The 20,235-nt window shown below is 35.9% G+C and overlaps 1 protein-coding gene across 3 annotated transcripts in view; it reads left to right on the forward strand.

Annotated features, from left to right (window-relative positions):
- Positions 1-19,676, forward strand: part of SP4 (Sp4 transcription factor) — a 79,651-nt gene extending 59,975 nt beyond the window's left edge. For 2 of the 3 annotated variants that reach the window (XM_036864101.1, XM_036864103.1), the window contains one exon: positions 16,236-19,676. In XM_036864101.1, the coding sequence (XP_036719996.1) occupies positions 16,236-16,483 (248 nt within the window). In that variant the 3' untranslated portion in view covers positions 16,484-19,676. Of the gene's footprint in view, positions 1-8,304; positions 8,684-16,235 lie in introns of those variants that run through there. The other variant, XM_036864102.1, reaches the window with a different exon arrangement.
- The last annotated feature ends 559 nt before the right edge of the window (positions 19,677-20,235 follow it).

Consider the following 20,235-nt stretch of genomic DNA (forward strand, 5'->3'; position numbering starts at 1 on the left):
ATAAAAACCACAATATTTGTTAGCATACGAAAGCTTAGGAAAGAGTTGATAAAATATCTCTCTGAAACAACTACAGAATCATTTCTTTCACCAAAAAATGAACAAACTTTTAATCATGTACAGTCAAACGTAACTGAAAACAGAGATTATATTCAGCTACAAGTAACAGAAAGCACCCATACTTTTCCTGATATGAGGAAGGGGCTTATTCTCACATAGAAGGAGAGGGTCAAGGCAGCCACTGCACAGTGCAGCAAACTCCCATGTCCTTGTTTATCGCTGCACCATTGTGAATGTCATGGTGAATCAGGAAAACATACTAACAATGTTAACAGCAAAAGGTGTTTCCTACACAAATTAGACATGATGAAGCTATAAATCTACAGAAGGGTAATCTGACAAAACTCCCAACCATGAAATTCTGAATTATTTTCCAAGTGGACACAGGAGACCTCACAGAAAAATTCAAACTCTGACAGATTTTGATGTAGAATTGTAAAGACATCAGAGGAAAACTACACTTCTGATAATAGGAATCAAACAGTTGATGGTGGTTTTGAGGATACTCTTGAATACAAAGGCACAGAATCTGGAAAATAGGATGAAAGGTGGTGTCCTCGAACCTTCTATGTATCTGTCTCTCTCCCAGCATGGTGGCTCCAAAATCTGAAGTATGCCTTCTCATCTGCCTTTAAATTGCACACAGGTGACGCTATTGGTGAATTCTAACATGGAACCACAAAGGGGATAGATTGTGGAAAATGTAGGTCCTAATATTACTCATAGGCAGGATATCTCCAACTCTAGATTTTTTGTCCTGTCACAAGCCTCTCTTCTTCAAAGTCTATTCACCAAATACCAGTCAGAAGGAATGAAGAAGCAAATGGAAAAACATAATTTATGTGAATGTACACCCTTTGACAACCTGGCCATACAGAAAAAATTATTCCAAGTATTTAATAGTAGGGAAAATGGAAAAAGTCTCCTGTACTCACCACTCCTCCAAAAAGATCTTTCTGTAATAAATGTACAGTATATATAATAGATTAAGGATATCTGAGAACTGCCACCCAAGGCCAGTAGGAAAATCCCAACAAATACCAAGCCTAATTGCATATTAGAACTACACTTTATGGGGATATATGTATATATGTACAGCCGGTTCACCTTGTCACAAAGCAGAAACCAACACACCACTGCAAAGCAACCACACTCCAACAAAGATGTCAAAAAAAAAAAAAAAGAAGTACACTTCAACCACGCATAGGTCCAACAGACTTAAAATTGGAAAGAGAAAATATCATCTGATTAAAGGAAAAATTGCTCCCTTTTAACCTTATGAACTATTATTAAAAGATGACTTCCAGAATTACCTCACCTAAATATTCATTTTTGAAGGTAACTAGTACAAATCCAATGTCAAGAAAGGTACTTTCATAAAGATCCTTAGTAAACACACATATTTATAAACTTTTATAACAAGTCTTTTATATTGAAGATTTTCTAAAACATTATTCTTGGATTACTTTCCAACAAGTTACCTCATGTTACTGACATTTATATTTGTTTCTCATGAGAGTTTTCACATACAAGTATGTGGGCCCACTGAAGTCTTTCCTAGGCTCTTTAAAAACTAGATTTATTATCTAGTGAACCCTTTCATGCTTTTGCAAAGTAGAGAGATCAGAGAAGGTTTTCCCACATTCTTCATATTTACATGGTTTCTCTGTAGTGTGCATGTGTCTCTGAATGCCTAAGACAGAAATGTAGGCTTTCCCACATTCCTACATTCATAAGGCTGCTCTCCAGCATGAGTTCTTTCATGCACTTGAACATAAGTGGAAGCAAAAGTTTTTCCACTTATTTTACAGCCATAGGGTTTTTCTAGTATGAGTTCTTTCATGTTTTTGAAGAGAACTGGAAAAACGAAATGCTTTAGAACATATTTTACACACACACGGTTTCTCACCAGTGTGAGTCCTTTCACGTGTTTGAAGAAAACTGGGAATAATAAATGCTTTCCCGCATTCTACACATTTATATGGTTTCTCTCCAGTGTGAATTCTTTTCATGCACTTGAGCATAAGTGGAACTGAAGGTTTTCCCACATATTTTACATTCATAGGGTTTTTCTCCAGTATGGGTTTTTTCATGTTTTCGAAGATATCTGGGAATACTAAATGCTTTAGAACATGTTTTACACACATATGGTTTCTCTCTAGTGAGTCTTTTCATGTATGTGAAGAGAACTGGGATTATTGAATGCTTTCCCACGTTCTTCACATTTATATGGTTTCTCTCCAGTGTGCAGTCTCTTGTGTCTTCAAATGCCTGAGGGATAAACGAAGGCTTTCCCACATTCCTGACATTGATAGGGTTTCTGTCCAGTGTGAGCTCTTTCATGCACTTCAACGTAAGTGGAAGCGAAGGATTTCCCACATACTTTACATTCATAGGGTTTTTCTCCAGTATGCGTTCTTTGATGTTCTTGAAGCTATCTGGGAATACTAAATGCTTTACAATATGTTTTATACACATACGGTTTCTCTCCACTGTGACTCCTTTTATGTATTTGAAGAGAACTGGGGTTAATGAATGCTTCCTCACATTCCTTACATTCATAGGGTTTTTCTCCAGTGTGATCTCTTTCATGTTTTTGGAAACCTTTTTGAGAACATAAACCTTTACCCCATTGCTTATATTCATAGGGCTGCTCTCCAGAGTGAACTCTTTCATGTGTTTGGAAACCTTGATGATTACTGAAACTTTTTCCACATTGCTGGAATTCATACAGTTTTTATCCTGTGTGAGTTCTTTTGTGCCTCTGTAAGGAACTGTAATATTTGTAAACTTTCCCACTTTCCTTACATTTATATGTATTATACAGCCCCGATCATATTTTTTTTAAATCTTGAGGATTGTGTTCAATGTGAAATTTCATGTGTCTATTAAGAGATGAATGATGCATGAAGACTTTTCCACATACACTGCATTCACATGGTTTTAATCCAGGAGTTTTCTTGTTCTGATCGAGAGGTGGAGTAAGGTTGAAGTTTCCTCCACGTGGACTACTGTCTTTATGCTCAGAGAATCTCACTGTCATATGATTTCTTGGTTTTCCCCCATGGTTTTTGTACTGCTCTTCAATGTCATCATCATTCCATTTTGTTCCTGCTGAGGCCAGGTTTCTGAAGGTTTCCTGCATTACATCTCTGTAGAGTTTCTTCTGTGTAGGATTCAGTAGAGCCCACTCCTCCAGGATGAAGTTCACAGCCACATCCTCAAAGGTCACTGAGTCCATATCCAGCTCTTCTGGGTGTCCTCAAGTCCCTCCTACACCTCCCGCGACCAGTGCAGAAACGACTGGGACCATTAAGGGCGGGGGACGCTTGATATCGTCCGTGGGATGTCGGAGTCCGTGGGATGTCGGAGTCCGTGGCGACTTTCTTGCTGGTGTGGTGCATCGCCCCGCCCACCTGTATCTTGCCTGCAGATGCAATGTGATGTTCTGTGTGATGTTACTGTGATGTACTAAAGGTCATTTTCTGTTTCCCTCACTGTTTGTACAATTTTTAGTTGTGACTCTTATATAAGGAAGATCGATCTATACCTTCTTCCCCAATTATTTGTTTATTCAGACATTTATTTTTACCACTATGGTATGGATTCATGAGTATTTATTTATAGAGTTATGATCCAATCCCGTTACATGCAAATCTCAGAGATATTCCGGGTTTGGTTCCAGACCACCTCGATGAAGTGTGAATATCTCAGTAAAGCCAGTCACACGAATTTTTTGGTTTCCCAGTGCATGTAAAAGTTAGGTTTACACTATACTGTAGTCTGTTAAGTGTACAGTAGCATTACATCTAAAAAAATAATATACATACCTTAATTAAAAAATACTTTATTACCAAAAAAATGTTAATCATCATCTGAGCCTTCAGTGAGTTGTAACATCAAAGATCAGTGATCACAGATCAGCGTAACAAATATAAAATAATGGAAAAGTTTGAAATATTGTGAGAATTACCAAAATGTGACACAAAGACATGAAGTGAGCAGACGCTGTTGGAAAAACGGTGCTGATAGACTTGCTGGATGCAGTTTTGCCACAAACCTTCAATTTGTAAAAAACAATATTTGCAGAGCACAGTAAAGCAAAGTATGATAAAACCAGGTATTCCTGTATTCCGTATCTTGCTCACTTTGTTCTATTTTTGGCCATTGAAAGTTGTTTCAGATTGCCTCCTCTGTCCTTTTGACATGCCCTCATCCTGTGTTTTATAACTGTAAGAGCTTTCTTTTAATCTTTGGTATTCTGTTAGTTTCATAATTATGTATGTAAGCATAGGTTTTCATTTATGGTGCAGTTCTAGTTGGACTCTTCAACTCTGGGTCCTCCCTCGCCACCCCACACCCAATCTCTCGTTCTCCCCCCCCCCCTTTTTTTAATTGTTTTTTAAAAATTATTTATTTATTTATTTTTGGCTGCATTGGGTCTTTGTTGCTGCACATGGGCTTTCTCTAGTTGCGGCGAGTGGGGGCTACTCTTCATTGTGGTGCATGGGCTTCTCATTGTGGTGGCTTTTCTTGTTGCGGAGCACAGGCTGTAGGCACACAGGCTTCAGTAGTTGTGGCATGCGGGCTCAGTAGTTGTGGCTTGCAGGCTGTAGAGCTCAGGCTCAGTAGTTGTGGCACACGGGCTTAGTTGCTCCATGGCATGTGGGATCTTCCCGGACCAGGGCTCGCCATTGGCAGGCAGATTCTTAACTAGTGCGCCGCCAGGGAAGTCGCTCATTTTCCCCTTTTTAGTTTTTGTTCCTTTGGGATTCTTACTAGATGTATGTTGGACTCCCTATGTTGATTTTTTTTTTTTTACAGCTTTTTTCTTTTTTGTCTTTTTACCTTTTTCTTATATTTTCAATGAGATTCCTTAACTTTAGCTTCAAATATTTCTATTGAATTGTTTTTTAATTTCCAAGAGTGCTTTTTATTGTTTCTTTTTTTATTGCATCTTCTTCTTCTTGTATAAATGCAGGAGCTTACTGGAAGTCTCTTATTTCCTCCAGGGTCTTTTTTTTTTTTTGTCTGTATCTATTTTCTGAGGTTGTAGGTTTACCTGCACTGTCCAGTGATCCCTGGCTTTTGTTCAAGTAGATGATGATGATGATGATAATGATGAAGATGATGATTGATGAATACGTTTAAGTGTAAGATTGTGAAATCATTATGAGCTGGTGGCTTTCTTTTTAGGAAATTGGATAGGAGCGCTGTGTGTTATATTGGAAGATACCTAATTATCAATATATAGTAATACAGTGTGGGATCACATTTCTTTAGATACAAATTCTCAAATATTTTGCCCGAATTTTTTGATAGTAGGGCTAATATTCCATGTATAGGCTTCAATTTACTGTTTTTTGTTCCATGTCTCCCTCCCATTATTTTGAGTTCCGGACTTCTACAGAGTTCTGCAAAAGAGAGATTGGCTCTCTTCTAGAATATATCCTCTTCCTTGATAATCTCTATCCTAATTTGAAGAAATTTGTTACAATCAAATTTGTATAACAATGCATAACACAAGTGAGTTTCACAGGATTTTTTTTCCCTCTTTGTTCTCCCAGCGTTGGCTCTGTGGGCACTGAATAGCAGGTGTAGGCAGCAAACACTCTAGGAGAAACCATGTATATCTGTCAAGAGAACTGAGAAAAGGGGCCCTGTACTCCAAGGGCAGCCCTGCTTGTAAGTTGCACTGTAGTAGTGGCAGCATAAGCAACTAAAAACTTGAGAAAATACCCATGTCTCTGGTTAGAGGGACCAGGAAATACTGAGCCCTTGTTTTCCAGCAAATGTGAGGGGAATCACTTATTTTTCTCTCTTGTCATTTCACTCTGAAGGCAATGCCAGTCATAATGTATGTGCAGGACAATAAAAGAAGCCTCAAGAATTCTGGCTTTCTGGCCAGAGAAACCAGGAAAAGGGACACTGGGGGTTGGAGAGTATGAGGGAAAGTTTGGAGAGGTCTGTAAAAGGTGATCCTCAATTTTGTGAATGGAACAAAGTAAGTTCTGGACTCACCCCTAAACTGCACATGCACAGAACAGCCCCAAAGAACCATAGCAGGGGCCTCAGAGACTGAACTGTCTTACAAACCATCACCTAATTCCTAGCATGTGCTGGGCAGACCCAAAGAGCATAATAAGGTCTTTGAAAATAAATTAATATTGGAACTACTGACCAAAGAAGGCAAGATAGAACTTTTCATGTGAACTGAAATGTGTATCTGCTTCAAAGCAGATATTATAACCATCATCCATGGAGTAAAGGTAAGCATGCTTACAATAAAAGGAAAGGCAGAAGTTCTCAGCAGCAAAATGTGGCAGAGTTGGACAGCCACATGCAAAAAAGAAACTTTGACCTGCATACCTCATATGTTTTATAAAACTAACTCAAAATCACTCAGACCTAAATCTAAACCTGAAACTGTAAAACCTTTTAAATGTAGGATAAAATCTTTGTGGCCTGAGGCTAGACCAACGTTTTTAATACAACATCAGAAGTACAATCCATAAAAGAAAAATTGATAAACTGGATTTCATAAAAACTAAAAACTTTTGCTCTGTGAAAAAATTCTGAAAACACCAGACACACACTGGAAGGAAATATTTGAAAATCATACATCTGACAACGTACTTTTATCTAGAATATATAAAGAATTCTCAAACCTCAACAGTATGTGAACAACAGTACACTTTTTAAAAATTGGCCAAGGATCTGGACACTTCACTAAACAGATTATACATGTGGCAAATAAGCACATGAAAAGATGTTCAGGGCTTCCCTGGTGGCGCAGTGGTTGAGAATCCGCCTGCCAATGCAGGGGACACGGGTTCAAGCCCTGGTCTAGGAAGATCCCACATGCCGTGGAGCAACTAGGCCTGTGAGCCACAACTACTGAGCCTGCGCGTCTGGAGCCTGTGCTCCGCAACAAGAGAGGCCGCGATAGAGGCCCGTGCACCGTGATGAAGAGTGGCCCCCGGTTGCCGCAACTGGAGAAAGCCCTCGCACAGAAACGAAGACCCAACACAGCCAAAAATAAATAAATAAATTAAAAAGATGTTCAACATCATCTTTTATTTGGGGGAATGCAAGTTAATACCACAACAGTATACCTGTATACACCTATTAGAATGGCTAAAATAAAAAACAAGAACACCAAAGCCCTGGCAATTAGAAGTACCGGGGAGATTGCAGAGCAACTGGAACTTCCTTGCTGGTGGGAATACAAAATGACACAGCACCTTTGGAACACATTTGGGAATTTTCTTATAAAAGTTAAACATACACTTAACCATATGACCTTGCATCCACTCCCAAGTATTCACCCCAGCTTTGAATATATATGGCAGATTTATTTATAATCACCCAAACTGGAAACACCCCAAGTGTCCTTCAACTGGTGAATGGATGAAATATTGTGGTATATCCATACATTGGAGTTCTCCTCCCCAGCGTAGAGGAATGAATTATTAATACACACAACCACATGGATGAAGTTCAGATGCATTATGCTAAGTGAAAGCATCCAGCATCAAAAGGCTACCTATTGAATGATTCCATTTGTATGATGTAATAGAAAAATCAAAACTATACAAAAGGTGAACAGATCAGTGTTTTCTAGTGTGTGATGGAGGAGGGAGTTTGACTGAAGAGACATCATGAAGGAATTTTTGGAAGTGACAGCAGTTCTTCTACATTTGAATTTTGGGGATAGCTACATGACTTAATGCATTTATCAGAACTCATAGAACTATGTAGCAGAAAGAATGAATTTTACTGTGTGTAAATTAAAGCATTTTCAGAAGTGTGAGACAACTCTTATCTTTACGAAATTGCAGTCTAAAAAGGGAGAGAGATTTTCTAGTTTATTTTTATTTTAACAATCCAAAGAATTTCTTGCTCAGCCTCATGCATATGCCTCAATGTCATGCAACATGTCTCTTTATCAAGAATGATAGGAGTTAGAGCCAGAAGGACTCCTGAAAATGATTTTCTGCAATTCCATCATTTTATAAATAAGGACTAAACTTAAGAGGTTGATTGACTTCTTTATCAAGGCCTCAAACTTAGTTCCTTGAGCCAAGTTGAGTTATTTAGTAATGGGGAAGAATGAGCCATGGAAGCAGTAGAGTAAACAAATTCAGACAGGCAATAACAGTAGTAGTTAACATATCTGATCCCCTTCAGTGTTCTGGGTTTCTAAATGCTTTTTTAAAATCCATTTTCTCATTTTATCCTTAGAGCAATAACATGAAATAGGTATTTCTGTTATTCCCAGCTAAAAATGAAGAAACCAAGAATTGGAGAGAGAAGTTGCCTAAAATTATATGACTGGGAGGTGGAGCAGAGTCACCTGGACTAGAATCTAATTCATACAAGAAAGAAAGTATGATATGTCAGAACCTACAAGCAGTTCAGTGTTTGGGAACCATGATATTTGTGGCAATAGATAAAACAGAAAAGGTAGGCAGAGGTCAGTGGATGTTATGTACTATTTGATTTTGTTTTTTTCTGCAGCCATAGGAAATGAGGAACCATTGAAAGTTTTCAACAGATAATCAGATGGTCACCTTTTCCTTTCAGACCATTTAGTATTTGTATGGAGGATAAATTTATAGGGAATAATTTTGAGACCAATCATCAAAGATAGTAAGGACTTTTGGTAAGATACCAACTAAAACAGAAGTTGTAGGGTATATTTGGGACCAGTTTAAGAGATGTTTGTGTAATAAAATTGACAGGACTTGGTGATTAATTAGATGTGAGAAAAGAGATGAAAGGTACCAATGATGACTACTACCAGTTGAAATGGAGAATACAGGAAAGGGATAGGTATAATGTAGAATTGTGTATCTCCCTTCAATTCTGTCGATTTTGCTTATGGTTTGGGGCTCTGTTGTTAGGTACATATATGTTTCTAATTGTTATATCTTCTTGGTGGAGTGACACTTTTATTGTTATAAAGTATCCTTCCTTGTCTCTAGTAGTAATTTTTATCTTATTGTTCTAGTATTAATGTAGCCATTCCGACTCTCTATTTGCACAATATATCAGTTTTCTGTCCTTTTACTTTTAGCCTATTCCTGTCTTTGAATGTAAAGTGAGCCTCTGCTAGAAAGCCTATAGTTGTATCATGTTTTTTTCTTAATCCATTCTGTCAATTTCTGCCTTTTGATTGGAGCGTAAATTTAATACATTCATGTTTAATGCAATTACTGCTAAGGACTTCTGCCATTTTGATATTTGTTTTCTATTTGTCTTCATGTCTTTTATCTTTTTTGTTCCTGTGTTTCTCCATTATTGACATTTTGTGTTAAACAAATATTGCTCATGTGTTATTTTAATTACCTTGTAATTTCTTTTAATATATGTATGTGTATGTATATATGTGTGCATATATATATTTATATATAACATATATATACATATGTATGTATGTATGTTTTTTTAAGTTATTTTCTTAGTGGTTGCCTGCTTTGGGGATTGCAGTTCACATCTTGTAACAGTCTAGTTTGGATTAATACCAACTTTATTTCAATAGCATGCAAAAGCTTTTCTCCTACATAGCTCTGCCTCTACTTCTGCTGTTTTTTTTTTACTAATTACATCTTTGTATATTGTACCCATCAACACAGATTTGTAATTACTGTTTTATGCAGTTTTGTTTTAAACTAGATAGGGGAAAAATGAGTAAAAAATACTGTCTTTTATATTTATCTATGTAGTTACTTTACCTGGTATTCTTTATTTCTTCATGTGTATTCCAGTTATCATTTAGTGTCTTTTCATTTCAGCCTGAAGGACTCCCTTTAGTATTTCTTATAGGTGCAGATCTGCTAGTGACAGATTCCTTCAGTTTTTATTAATCTGGGAACATCTTAATTTCTCCTTATTTTTGAAAGATAGTTTTTCTGTATATAGAATTCTTGATTGACAGGTTTTTTCCTTTTATCTCTTTGAATATATCATCCCATTGCTTTCACACCTCCATGATCTCTGATGAAAAAAATCAGCTTTTTTCTTAATGATGATCCCTTGTAGATGATGAGTCACTTCCCTCTTGATGCCTTCTAGAGTCTGTCTTTGTTTTTCACTTTAAACAGTTTGATTATTGTGTCTCCGTGTGAATTTCTTTTCATTTAACTTACTTGAAGTTAACTGAGCTTCTTCAATGTGTATATTAATGTTTTTCATCAAATTTAGGGAGTTTTCAGCCATCATTTCTTCAAATATTCTTTCTTTTAAAAACCTAGGACCAATAAATCTCTCCCTCTTTGCTGAGAGGCTTTGTGTGCATGTTGGGGCCCCCATCAACACTCAGTCAGACAGTTGACAATGCTACCATAGCCTTCACTTTCTGCTTTTGCAGAGCCTCAAAGGATAGGCATAAGTGAGAGTTTGGTTCTTCTCAGCCCTCTCCTGAGTAGACTCACAGCCCTAAGCATGTATGTGGCCTTTTAGATTCCAAGGAGTATGTCAACTTTTTCTTTTAAGCTTTTTGTTTAGTCTGTTTATTGTTTGGCCCAAGTATTATTCATTGTTTTGGACATCCATGAAGTTAAAACACTTTCCTATAATTGTTTTAGACAAACACATGCCCTTCTCTACCCCTGGAAGAAGACTTTTTGCATTGGGGTACTTCCAAGGAAAGTTAAATACAAAAGTATTTTAAGTGGGGTCCTCCAAAGAAACAATGATGATTCTTTGGGAAAGAAGTTTTGAAAGGGCTCCAGCTCTGTTCTGTTCCCTCTGGTGACTACCAGGCTGCTGGGGAGTAGAAAATGGAACTAGGCAAGTTAAAACACCACAAAACTTGCTCTTCTTACCAAGATTCAGCCATTTTCTTTATTAAACACTCCCTGAGTTACTGGAAGCCTTGATTAATTTCCAGAGTCTGAAAGGGTTGATTTGATTGTTTTCTCCCAGTTTCTGATTCCTTTCACAGAGGAGTGGATTCTTGGAGATCACCATGTTTACTGACATTACCTCTTTCATAGTTTGGGGGACTTTTCCCCTTTATTTCTGAGAATTATAAGGACTGGAAGGTTAATGAGTTCTGTTTGTGACATGTTGAGTGATGATGCTTTCTATGGCACATCTTGGAGATGTTAAATTCATAGTTTAGGAATCTGGATCTTGATGTACCCATCCATTTATAGATGATAGTTAAAACCATTAGAGTAGATAAGATTGCCTTTTGAAAAAGTGTTTATAATGAAATGACCAAAGGGCTTCTATATTTGAGTAGATAATTGCTGAAGGAAGAAATGAAAAATTACTCATGATGCACATTTGATATCTACAAATTTATGGTCTCAAATCTCAGCCAGTCTCTCAGAACAGCCTATCAATCTTATTCTTTTTTTCAGCTTCCTCATTACCTTAGCAATTACCTAAACCTCCTTAAGTCTTCTTCTTAATTCCCTTGTCACTCCCAGTTAACTTCCCCTTACTCTGTCTTGTCCTTCAAGAAAATTTAAGCCACATAACTTCTCTCAAATTATCATTCCTCCCCCTTTTAATTTGCTTTTATCCACAGGTAATGATAGAGGAGAATTGAGTGTACTTATGAAAATATTCATTTAGATATTCTAGGCTGAGTAGGTAAGGGAGAGTGTCCAGGAGGTACTGTTAGGTCCCTCCTGATAGACATTGGAGGGATCCAGGGACTACAAGTTTCTCAGTTTGAATAATGAGGTTTTTTAGAACAAATCAAAATATGATTTCTGTAGAGTGAGTTATATATAAAAGTCTGGTAAGAAATTGTATATGTGCTACAAATGGACGTTTAGTTGAAGTTATTCATTGAGCAAAGGGTGTGTCTTTTACTTAGCTGTAACAAATGCCAGACATTTAAAAATGTCCCTGTAGTGGGTTGAATTGTGTCTCCCAGAAAGATATGTTTAAGTCCTAATCCCCAGTATCTGAATGTGACCTTCTTGGGAAATAGTTATTTGCAGATGAGATGAATTAAGATGAAGTCATACTATGCCTAGTGCCTAGGATTAGGACCTAGCGAACCCTAAATCCAATGACTGGCATCCATGTAAGAAAGGGAGAAGACACAGAGACACAGGGGAAAAGGCCATGTGAAGACAGAGGCAAAGATTGGAGAGCTGCACCTACAAGCCGATGAATGCCAAGGATTGCCAGAAGTCACCAGCAGCTAGGACGAGGCAAGGAAGGATTCTTCTCTAGAGCCTTTGATGGGAGCATTGCACTACTGACACCTTGATTTTGGGCATCTAGCTCCATAACTGTGAGAGAGTGAATATCTGTTGTTTTTAAGCCACCCAGTTTGTGATTTTTTGTTTTTGTTTTTTTATAGTAGCCCTTGGAAGCTAATATAGTCCCTCAGTTCACTCCTGAAATTATTTTAATTGATAAATATGCAGGTATGTTATCAAATGACAAACTTAGAAATAACATCAATAATCCATAAAGTGTGTTTTATATATTAGCTTTAGTTTGAGGATAACACTTTGAAAATGAGATTATAGGCAGAACTATGGCAGCTAGATAATTGGCTCTTGATGGGTACCTCAAATACATAAAGCTTAAAAGATCTGATTTAGTTCCATTTTTCCTTTCAAGTCTATGATTCCATTTGAAAATCTCAGCAAATTTTTTTTCTGAGAGAAATTACTGTTATTATCATGTTAGGAAATAATCTACATAATTTCTAAATATGAATCTTCTACTTAAATCCTTTTAAAATACTACCATATTTTAATAGTTGTGTAATACAGCTTGGCATTTTATTAATAATATAGGTGAAATGAGCAATTTTTTTTCTATATTCAGTATATTAAACCAAAATCATTTTGCTTACATCCTTGAGATTTTCTTAGAGAAATAAAATTTGGAATTTCTTCTTGTTATGCTTTTGTAGTTGTGATGCAGATATTTCACGGATCTTGATCCGTGTAACAGATCAGCTGTAATTTTTTTAATTAGGCTTTACCTTTTTCAAGACTATATCTTATATAACTATCAGTTCTCTATTGCTCCCACAGCAAACTACCACAAATTTAAGAGCTTAAAACAACACACTTTTTTTTTGTTTGTTTGTTTCATTATTCTAGTAAATTGTTTTGGCCCTCTTGTGCTTTAAATCTATATCTTTTTGGCTAGGCACTATGTGAGTTGTATTTGTGCTTTCCACAGGACAGACACCACAGAAACTTTTTTTTTTTAAATTAATTTATTTATTTGGCTGTGTTGGGTCTTCGTTTCTGTGCGAGGGCTTTCTCTAGTTGCGGCGAGCGGGGGCCACTCTTCATCGCTGTGCGCGGGCCTCTCACTGTCACGGCCTCTCTTGTTGCGGAGCACAGGCTCCAGACACGCAGGCTCAGTAGTTGTGGCTCACGGGCCCAGTTGCTCCGCGGCATGTGGGATCTTCCCAGACCAGGGCTCGAACCCGTGTCCCCTGCATTGGCAGGCAGATTCTCAACCACTGCGCCACCAGGGAAGCCCCAACACACATTTTTATATCACTGTTTAAGTCTGAAGTCCTAGTAGGCTCAGCCGGGGTCCTCTGCTTAGCCTCTCACAAAGGTGAGATCAAGGTGTTGGCTGGGCTGTGTTCCCTCCCGGAGGCCCTGGGGGAGCATCTGCTTCCAGACTTACGCTGTCAGCCAGATTTAGCGGTTGCTGTTGTAGTGCGTAGGTCCCTGTGTTCTTGCTGCCTGTCAGCAGGGTGGCAGTGGGGCTGGCGTTTGCTCCTGGAGGTGACCCACGTTCCTTCTCACACTTTCCACGTGGCACCCCTCCAGCAACAGCAGGTCAAGTTCCTCTCACACTTCTGATTTCTCTGATTTCTCTTGCTGCATCTCTCTGACTCCAGCTGAAGAAAGCGGTCTCCTTTTAAGAACTTATGTGATTAGATTGGGCCCACGCAGATAATTCAGAACACTCTCCCTTTGTTAACCTTTATAAACTTAGTTACATCCCTTTTGCCATGTAATAAAACGTATTCACAAGTTCCAGGGATTAGGGCACAGACATCTTTGTGGGGGATTGGGGCATTTTGCCCACCGTAAGTAACTAATATCAACAGTTTTGATAATTAGTTGCATTAATTATAAAAAGTATTAACCCTACTAAAAATAATTATAAAAATAATTAAAATAATTATAAATATAAATACAAAAAAGATATTATAGTATATTTAGTTAGTACAAGAACCCTGTACCTCCCTGTATCCATATATTATAAAGTATAATGAGAATGTTTGCTAAGAGGTAAGAAATTCAGAAATTATCTTACACCACAGAAAACACACTTCTTTGTGGAAAAGGTTAATAAACTGAAATGTCATTCCCCTAACGATAGTTGAATTGTACAACATTATTTACTTATTTTGAGATTCTAGCCAACTTTCATTGCTTGAAATTAATTGGATACCCACACCTCTTAGGAGTAGGCTAGAAAGTCCACACACAAACCATGTCCCCATCATTTCTCATTTATCTTACAGTTTGCTGCTGAGTAGCAGGGGACTTGAATTTCTTTCTCATTTGGTACCAGTAGCTCCATGTGGTTACAAATGACTCTCTTAAGATAACGGAAGCTTCTTCAAGTCAGAGACTCTGACTTGTTCAGATTTGTATCACCAGTGCCTGGCACATTACAGATGTTCCACAAATATTTGTTGAAAAATGACTGAGCTCATGAATATCACAGCTAACAAATGTTTATTAAACAGCCAGTGTGTACAAGTTGATCACCCATTGATTCAGTGTTTACTGAATGATCTCGTGCCTTCAAGCCATCACTACCTGATTTCTTTCTGATTATTCTTGGCCACTGTTGCTGTAAAAGAACAGAGGTCTCTACTACAGGTGATTTAGTACAAAAAGCCTGAACTAGAAGCCAGGTGCCTTGAATTCTGCTCTGATATTAATAAATTGTATGATTCCCAAGCAAATTAATTAATTTCTGAGCCCCAGCTTACTCATCTATAAAATGAAAATGTAAAATAAGATCCTTAAAATTTCTTCCAGCTTTTAAATTTGTACACTTAGAATTTTTCTTTTGAAGTAAAATGGGAAACTTGAAAGATAAAAGAGTTCAAGATTGATCCTAAACATAAACCCTCATAATTGTTTTTAGCCCTTGTCTGGCTGTTAGCATTCATAAGATGCAAGTCGTTTTACCTTAAACCTTAACTGCCTTTATTTTTAATGTCTTTAAGAATTTTGTCTCAACCATTTATTTATCCTTTCATTTAATTTTTCAAGACTGAAAGAGAAAGAAAAGTTCAATGAGACACCTCAAATGCAATTTTTTTTGGATAAAACAAACATATAAAGAATAGGGGATAATATCTGACATGGGCAAACTTGAACCTATAGATTTTCTATTAGTCAAAAGCAGGGCCAGGTAAAATAAGTCAGCTGAATTGAATTTTCTTATTATCCAAGTTCTACTATCAGACTGGGAAAACATTGCTTCTTTCCCTTAAGTAACAATTTTAAGGGAAGGACTAAAGCTAATAGTTTATCCATTATGAACGTGACGATATACCAATTAACCAAATTTTTATGTGCCCCACCCATTATACACAAAAATGAAAGGACTTTTTTCTTAAATACAGAAGTAGTTAATTCCAGTAGAACTATCTTATAACTTAAAGAGAGAATGTATGAGGATCAGTCCGTGTACCAGAACCTAATAGTCTTAATTCTGCGAGACCTAAAAACTCTGTTAAATTTGAAATGTAGTGTTTGCCCGACTCTCATTTTTGCCTTGTGAAGAAACTCAGTACACTACAAAATTATTAACTGATTTTATTTGAAGTAGTTCTAAGGTATTTCCTGCTTCTAGGCATTATATTCAAAACCTAGACAATCGTTTTTAAGGAAGGGCGGACATGAGCCTTGAACATTATGTATTGTTATACCTGGAAGAGATTTTTGAGATCATCTGTTAGAAACCCTCTTATTTTGTAGATAAGGAAACTGAGGAAACAGCTTTTATTTTCAGTTCTTAGCAGAATCATGACTTTAAAGTCATGTACTGCACTGTGTGTTTGATGGCATTTTAAAATAAAAACATGAAGTATTTTGCAACTACTCAAAAGTATAGTATGACCAGAAGATAAATTATTTTAAATTATAATTTCATTTAGATAAAGTGAATTACTATTCATTTACTGTTTTTCTGTTTAGGTGAAAAGAGATTTGAATGTCCGGAATGTTCTAAAAGATTTATGCGGAGTGATCATCTCTCCAAACACGTCAAAACACACCAGAATAAGAAAGGTGGTGGGACAGCTCTTGCCATTGTTACCTCCGGAGAACTGGACTCATCTGTAACAGAGGTGCTTGGCTCCCCAAGAATTGTCACAGTTGCAGCCATTTCTCAAGATTCAAACCCAGCAACTCCCAATGTTTCAACCAACATGGAAGAATTCTGAAAAGTTATTTATAACAGAGACCTCTAGTGCTGCACTTAAGTTTACACACATTTGAAAATCTGGAAATGGGCTGGTCAGGTGAATTACAAAGTAGGAAATCATGTTTTCATTCTTGGCTTCTTTAAGTATTCCAAGATTTTGGGTCAGCACATGAAGTGTTGAATTTTTAAAAATATAAAAAGCAAACTGATGTACTGGAAACAGATAGAAAAGTATTTCCTCCATATTATATGTTGTAGTTATTTGGAGATCTATCACATAATTTTTAAACTGAATCTTCCCCTTTCTTAACATCATGTGTTAACGTGTTTAAAAAGACAGACCTCAGTAGTTTGCAGGCTGGACCTTAATTGGACTTGTTTTCTTTGAAAGTACTTTGTTATAAATTCAGTCAGTAATAATTTATGTGGATTTATTTTTTTTTGCAATAGCACAGAAAACAAATAGTTAACTGATGATAGAGATAATACTTTATTTCCTTAGCTTGATTTTTGGAAAATCAACTGAAAATAGTTTTGGCCGTCTTTTCTAAATATTAGAAATTCTTCAACAGCTGAATTAGGTAAGTTCCAAAAAAGTAATCTGAGAGGCTATCTCAGATCTTTATTACCACTACATTGTAGTAGTGCGTATGCAGACAATCAGTGAAGTCCAAGTACTTTCTCCATTTGGAGACACAAGGGGAACTTAGAGCTAAACCTTAGGTTAAATTTTAGATTGAAACCTTAGGAAAATACTAGGGGGAAAACAAAACTCATAATAGCTTCAGAAAAATAAAATGAGGCAGTTTAACAGGTAAGGTTTTGAAGTTAGGATTGATTATATTCCTAACCCTAGGTTGAACCACAAAGTTCATTTTAAATGTTTATATTGGAAATATTTGCATAGAGTTTAAATCGTTCTGTAGTTTCATATTCTGTAAATATGAGTTATGTTGACAATGTGCAAAATTCTTTATGCTTTGACTTGGTAGCCAAAGAAAGAATTATCACACTTTTTTTAAGGCCAGCAGAAAATTATCTTTTAACTGCATTACAATTTCTGTTTTCCTCTTTACTAAAAATTAGCGAATCCCATTTTATTTCTAGCACTGTGTTAGAGGCTGATTAAGAATTTATAACACAGTAATGTCTTTATGTTATGCCAATAACTGAATTTTCCCTAAGAAGACAGCCTAACAAATATATAACAGATGTGATACTATGAAACAAAAATTATTTTTTAAAAATCAGAATAATTTCAGTCAATTAGTGACTAAAGAAAAAATATTTCATTGTTTATACAAGGGTCTTAATAGGAAAGATGGCCAAAAGTTTCATATAAAAAAAATTGGGAGTATACCAGTAGCTTAAATATTAGTAAGATATTTCATATTTTAAAAATATATTTACAAAGAATTATAATGGAATTGGCATTGACCATTTGAAAACTAAAGTTTTTAACTGCTCGGTTTATTAACACCATTAGTTTGGGGATTGTTTGAATATAGGTGTATGTTTTCTTGTGCATTCCCTATTATTTCAGGAAAAGTACTACTCATGCGAATTCTCTTCCGAAATTGTGATGTTTCTTGTATTTTTGATGAAGGAGAAATACTGTAATGATCACTGTTTACACTATGTACACTTTAGGCCAGCCCTTTGTAGCGTTATATAAAACTGAAGGTCTTTTGTGCTTTCAGTTTGTATAAAAAAGCTTTGAGATTAAAGGAAAAAAAAATTTTTACACTGTGGTTATAAATTTCAAGTTTCTTAAAGCTTTTGTAGACTTGTAACAAAGTCTTTAAATTTTAGTTGGATTTTGTAAATTGTTTTGTATATTTTATTTAACGTACTCTTAACAACTGATGTATCTGGCTTTAAAACATCAGAATCAGTTTGTTGCTTTGTTTGGTACAGAGGAGCATTTGGTAGTATTAATTTTAATTTTATTATATAGGAGCTGAAACATCAAATATATATTTTATCTATCATTATGCTACACAATCAGTGCTATAAATTTTTTTATGCAAAGAAACTTTCGTAATGTTTGAATCATGTTTCCTCAGAGTGACACTTTTTGTTGTTGTTAATACCGAGTATGAGCTCTCTGCACCATTATTCCATGAACCAATTTTAATGCATACCTATGTATGCTCCTCAGAAATCGAAGTTATTTTTTAATCAACAATGAGGCCTATTATAAATTTAACAAACTGAATCTGGATAGCTTTATAGCATATAAAATATATTAATTTGTGTTAGCAGGTGCACATTTCACCACTGAAATTAGAAATCTTTTGACAGTCTGTTCTGCATACCATTCTGAATCCACTCTTCTGTCTTATAAGAATCGTAAATTTCAGTGTCCTTTATTTGACTCAGTGGGATATAGCTGTTATAAGTAATAGGGCACAGATGTGCAGTAGAGTCTTGTTTAATGACATTTCACTGTTCATTCCCTTTGCCACTGTTATAAAACTTTTCTTTATTGTAATTATCAGTGCAAAGCTATGTATTTATCATGGTAGAACTCCAGTGTTAGAATAGTTTTTTCTTACAGTATACTTTCTTTGGTTAGGTTTGTGTATGTGTTGCTGATTACATTAGAACTTGATGTTAAGTCATTATTTATCACACTCTCATGAGAGCAGTAATAAAAGTGTGTAATCTAGGAGAAAAAGTTAATTTGTCAAACTTAGATAAGCATGATGTTTAGGTCCTATTTTTCAATTTTATAACTGTTTTATTGCAACAATATTTGTATTTAAGTCTTCATTTTAATGCCTTGTGGTGTTTTTTTATGCATGTCACTAAGTTGTCATCCCACATAAATTGATGTGCAGCATAGGGTATTAAATCTACATAATGATTTTAAAACAGAAATAGTTGATGGTAAAATGTAAATGTTTTGCAAAAATTCCTTATAAAAAGTTTTGTAGTAACATTTCACTTGTAAATTTTTTTTTGTAAAAAAAAAAAAGAAAAAAAAAAAAAGAGTCCAGAAAAAAACCTGTTTCCCATATCCTAGAATTTAGACAATTATTCTGCCAGCAAAGCCTCTGGGGCTGTAATTGACATTTTTACAGTGCTGATTTGTATAAAATTTGTTTTTTGTGGATTTGGAAATAAAATCATGTACAAGTTGTTGCCTGCAATAACAATTGCAAGTAACCTATTAAAAATTCCCTTGAGTTTAACATGTTTCTTCATTTAATTATGTATGCTATAAAACAGCAATAAATTGTTTGAACTATCAACCTTTTTATAATGATGAACACTGGAAAGTAAATGCTTCTCACTAGAAAACATATTGGCAACTCTTCATAATTCCTGGTATTAAAATCTGGTCACCATTTCTCTGAATGTACCGCCAAAGAACACCAATTCAAATTTCATGTTAATTTGTAGCCATTGCTCTAGACATGTATGGAAATTAAAATTTGATTTAGGGACATTTTTTACTTAAATATTTTTAAGCGATAAATGTTAGGAAATTGTAGGAAGACCTAAAAATGAAAACATAATTAAGATGTTGTTTAAGCTTACAGAAACACTAAGAAGCAATGTATGCCATGTATATAGATGCCACAGTCTATAAGCAGAAGCTATTGTCTTTTCCTCTTGGGAGAGCCCTGCAAATCTCATGCAGCACCTTAACGGACATAATGAATACATTACTATAACAACTAGTTATCGGACTTCCAAACCCAGGCCAGATTAGATACAGCCAAGTGAGGGGCAGGGGATGTTAGGCAGCAGGGAAGTACATTG

The sequence above is a fragment of the Balaenoptera musculus genome, chromosome 9 (genome assembly GCF_009873245.2).
Source record: "Balaenoptera musculus isolate JJ_BM4_2016_0621 chromosome 9, mBalMus1.pri.v3, whole genome shotgun sequence".
Taxonomy (NCBI): Eukaryota; Metazoa; Chordata; class Mammalia; order Artiodactyla; family Balaenopteridae; genus Balaenoptera; species Balaenoptera musculus.